Source organism: Amblyomma americanum, chromosome 9 (assembly GCF_052857255.1).
Source record: "Amblyomma americanum isolate KBUSLIRL-KWMA chromosome 9, ASM5285725v1, whole genome shotgun sequence".
Classification (NCBI taxonomy): Eukaryota; Metazoa; Arthropoda; class Arachnida; order Ixodida; family Ixodidae; genus Amblyomma; species Amblyomma americanum.
Window position 1 is genome coordinate 106,173,525 of NC_135505.1, and position 4,329 is coordinate 106,177,853.

Sequence of the window (4,329 nt, forward strand, 5' to 3'; positions counted from 1 at the left end):
GCAAAATACATGCAACATTTCCTGAATCCGTGGAAGGTATATCTCGCTAAATATCCTTGAGTAGAACCCAAGTCATCATAGATTACGTCAAATATGAATATTAATTACTGCCGTTTTCAAAACAGCCAAAAAGAGCGATGCCTAGGTTAGTGGCGTTGACAGGAGAAGTGCAGTGTATTAAATTGGCTGCAACTGTGCCATTAATGCAGTCCGCAAACTCACACGGCACACTCGGGAAAACGCATGAATCAAAACACGAGTCAAAACACAAGCTGAGTTTGACCTGTTTCCTGTGCGTATACCTAAACTTCGGAGTGCAGTTGAAAAGGACTTCAGAAGCAAAGCTAAGCGTCTTCATTCTTTTCCGCGGCCGCGGCCGCCAGGGGCCAGAAGGCTGATACCACAGCACGTGGCATTGCCAACTCGTTGTTACCGTGTCCCACGTTTACAGAGACAACGATTGCCCTATGTTTACATCTGCAAAAGAATCACGATTGCCTTCACTATGAACAGATAATCACCTTACTCCGCCAATTCGCCGTGCTCCAAAATTCTTCGGAAAACAACGTTCGCAGTGGGTACCTTTTAGTACTTCAATTTTTTACACGACAAGCGTTCATCACCGAGACCTCACATAGAAAATCACGAGAAAGGCTGTAAAACATTTAACAAAAGAAAAATGCTGACGACTGTGTCGTTTACCATGTTATGGAAAGTTCCTCAGCTTAATTTCTTAAAACGAAATTACAATAAAGCACAGCCTAATGTCAAACAATTCCTACATTTGACTTACATACGGCCAATTCTTGAATATGCCTGCTCTGTAAGGGACCGCCAGTTTGGTTACTTTTGTGACACGCTCGAGCGCGTCCAGAATAATGCTGCGAGATTTGTGCCTAATAATTACAGCTTCTCAACTACTGTCACTTAACTAAACCACCATGGTTGGGGATCTTTAGCTAACTGCAGGAAACATTTGTGGTTGCAAATCATGCATCGCATCGGTTTTGGAAAGCTGAACATTGACAAAGACCGGTTTATTGCTTAAACCTCTCTTTTTTTCTAGACGAATTGATCATCAGTGGACAATCCCACAGATTGAATTTAGGACAGATATTTACAAAACCTCGTTCTTTCCACGGACGATCAATAAGTGGAACAGGCTGCAAGCCGGCGTCACTGAGTGTTGAACGGAAGGTCAATTCCGCGCATTCTTATCTGATGTGTGGCGTGGCGCACAGTTCTATTTCCCGTGTCTTTTCACTTCATTAGTGTCATTGTATTTATGGGGCGTGGTTGTCCTCCTTCAGTGTATGCTTTTCCTCATGTATTATTAGTTTTGTCATTGTATTTTTGTTATCCGGTGTGCTTTCGGCCAAACGAGGAGAGGTTATTGTTCCCCCCCCCCCCCCGCCCCCCCTGCAATAATGCCTTCGGGCGCTGCGAGTCTCTGTAATAAATAAAGAAGTACTGTTGGCTTGGCACCTGTCTATACAAATAATAATAATTTTGAACAAATAATATTAATAATTGGTTTTGGGGGAAAGGAAATGGTGCACAATCTGTCTCATATCTCGTTGGACACCAGGACCGCGTCGTAAGGGAAGGAATAAAGGAGGGAGTGAAAGAAGAAAGGAAGGAAGAGGTGCCGTAGAGGAGGGCTCCGGAATAATTTCGACCACCTGGGGATCTTTAACGTGCACTGACATCACACAGCACACGGGCGCCTTACCGTTTTGCCTCCATAAAAACGCAACCGCCGTGTTTTTATGGAAGCAAAACGCTAAGGCACCTGTGTGCGATGTCAGTGCACGTTAATTGCTGTAACACTTTTTACATTGAAAATAAAGTTGTGAAATGAGCATTTATTCAGGATTTTCATCTCTTACAAATTCTGCAGAGCCAGGGCCTGTACAGCAGACAGCAGTCTTTGGCGAATTGTTAACGCAGAAAGGAACAGTAAGACTTCCTTCTCTCTTGCTGTTCTTTCAAGAATTGGTGATTTGGTTCAGGTCCACTCCACGTCGCAAATGAAGTCACTTTGCTGAGGCTCGCGTCGCACAACTTCCTCTAACGTGGGTTGCAAAGAGATGCACACCTAACCCTTGAGAGAGTATCCGCCGTACTTCAGGCCGCCTCCGAGACCGCCTCCGTATCCGAGGCCACCGCTGTATCCGAGTCCACCGCCGTAGCCGAGTCCGCCGCCGTAGCCGAGGCCTCCTCCATATCCGAGTCCTCCGCCGTATCCGAGTCCACCACCAACGCTTCCGATACCGCTGTGGGCCACGAGGGCACCTCCGCCATGCACCTTGTTCACGTGGTGCACGGTCCTCACGACGAACGCAGGTCCAGCCACTGCCCTGGAGAAGCCGGGTCCTCCTCGCAGCAGGGTCACGCTGCTTCCTACACCAACACCCCCAGCACCTAGACCACCCCCGTATCCGAGACCACCACCGTAGCCAAGACCTCCTCCATAGCCGAGTCCTCCTCCATAGCCGAGGCCACCTCCGTAGAGCCCTCCATAGCCACCTCCATAGCCGCCTCCATAGCCGCCTCCATAGCCACCACCCAGTCCACCGGCCGTGGCGCAGGCCGTCAGAGCAGAGCCAAAGAAAAGGATTGCCTGTGGAGAGTGCACATATTTTGAGTTTTCGCGGAAATATTAACAGCATGTCAACAATCAGCACAACACCCCAGATTTCTGTGGTCCACCGCTTCTTTTAACCGTGGCTGTCTTGCTCAAAGTTCTTAAGGGGAGCATTGCTTAGCCAGCAACGTGATATCTTACATCGGGAGCCGTATCTCAGGCATGACACTTAGTTTGAGCGTCCTTATATGCCGACAAGGTTTCTGTTCCAGACAAGCAGCAGTTTTCAGCAGCGTGCGGTTACTCCCAGATGCCAGATGGTTTATCATCGATCGTCGCTCTTGCTGCTCTCCGTAAAATATGGGAATGGGAGGCGACGTGGTTTGAGAGCACGTACTTGACTGATCGGTTTAAAAGATGACTGCTTTTAGAGCGTTTCATTTTGCGACAAATCTTTCAGAGGTTTATCTTCTCTTTTGTTCTGGGATTGCTTTCGAAGATAAACGCTAAATCCGCATTTTTATTATCATAGATTAATTGGTTATGTCTGGCATTCCAGGTGGGAACCTGTTGAGGGTGTTATTATAAGCACTGTGATGCCATACCTAGATCAGTTTGAGCAATTGCTTCCGCAGCTTGTTGCCTAATATTTTTTTCTGATATCATGGTAAAATACCTGAAGGGCGCTGTATTTCACGGGATTCGGTCACTTTGCTAATATACAATGCATTATCTCATAATCATACGTTCTTCTCCGCACTGATCGGTTACCATGATGTCAGTTGACTCTCGGAGAACATTGGCAAAACACCAACGTCATGATCAATTTCTCATGCTCCACAGCAACCAGAATATTTCACTACTAACCACAGCGAAACTAAGTTTGCATTGCAGAAAGGTGCTGGGAAACTGGTTTATATTTTTAAACAAAAACTTAACGTTGCACATATTATCAGTAGCCATGATTTGTTTGCAGATTTTCCTGCGCTCGAAAATGCTAAAACCGAGACTGTTAAATTAAGGCACAAAGTTTAGTTTGCTTTCACTCTTAATGGTAGTCGTCACATTACGGCTTTTAAACAAATTGTTATGGCCGAGTTAAGGTTATTGCGACTAGAAGCGAGGAAGCGTAGTCGCAGATTACTAATTAGAGAGCAAAAATTTTGTTTAGCTTCACTAACACTGAAAATAAAAGGCACAATAGGACTAAATACACCGCAATTGCACATAAAAGGCAGCTCATCGTTCATACCAGAGGACTCATAGTGATGCTGCTGAGCGGAGCGGTTCCCAAAAAGCTGTGCTGCTCTGGGTTCGGCCGACGGCTCTTTATATACACCTTACCCGTCGCAAATCTTCGGGATCTAGTTAAGCCGTCGTGACGCATCTAGGTTATTTTGCTCCTTGCGGTTTTTTTTACGCCCAAGAAGTCGAACCCGAATATGCTCGCTTTCTCCTCCCGTAACGCCAGAGGCGGAAAGAATGCACAGACGCGGTTAAAATAGTGCGCACACGAAGGTGCAGAGGTTTGCACTCTTCGCGTGTATAACCTACACCGGAAGTCAGGAAGTTCTTCCTGCTAATGCCCGTTGGTGCCACTGATATCATCGTCGGCTGGTCGAACCATCCCTGCAAATTTTTTCTAGGACGTGCGTTATTGCGAGGGGAAAAGTGGAGTGTGGCGCTTCGATACCATCGAAGGGTGTTCTGCTTGCATAAATTGACAGCGAAAGTTGTAAAAT

At 46.5% G+C, this 4,329-nt stretch overlaps 1 protein-coding gene across 1 annotated transcript; it reads right to left on the bottom strand.

The window, feature by feature from the left end:
• Window positions 1-1,985: 1,985 nt before the first annotated feature.
• Window positions 1,986-2,632, bottom strand: LOC144105295 (uncharacterized; the record flags this gene model as incomplete). The annotated part of the gene is made up of 1 exon (XM_077638435.1): window positions 1,986-2,632. A coding segment is annotated over one exon (534 nt), but the record flags the coding sequence as incomplete, so codon positions are not given.
• Window positions 2,633-4,329: the final 1,697 nt, after the last annotated feature.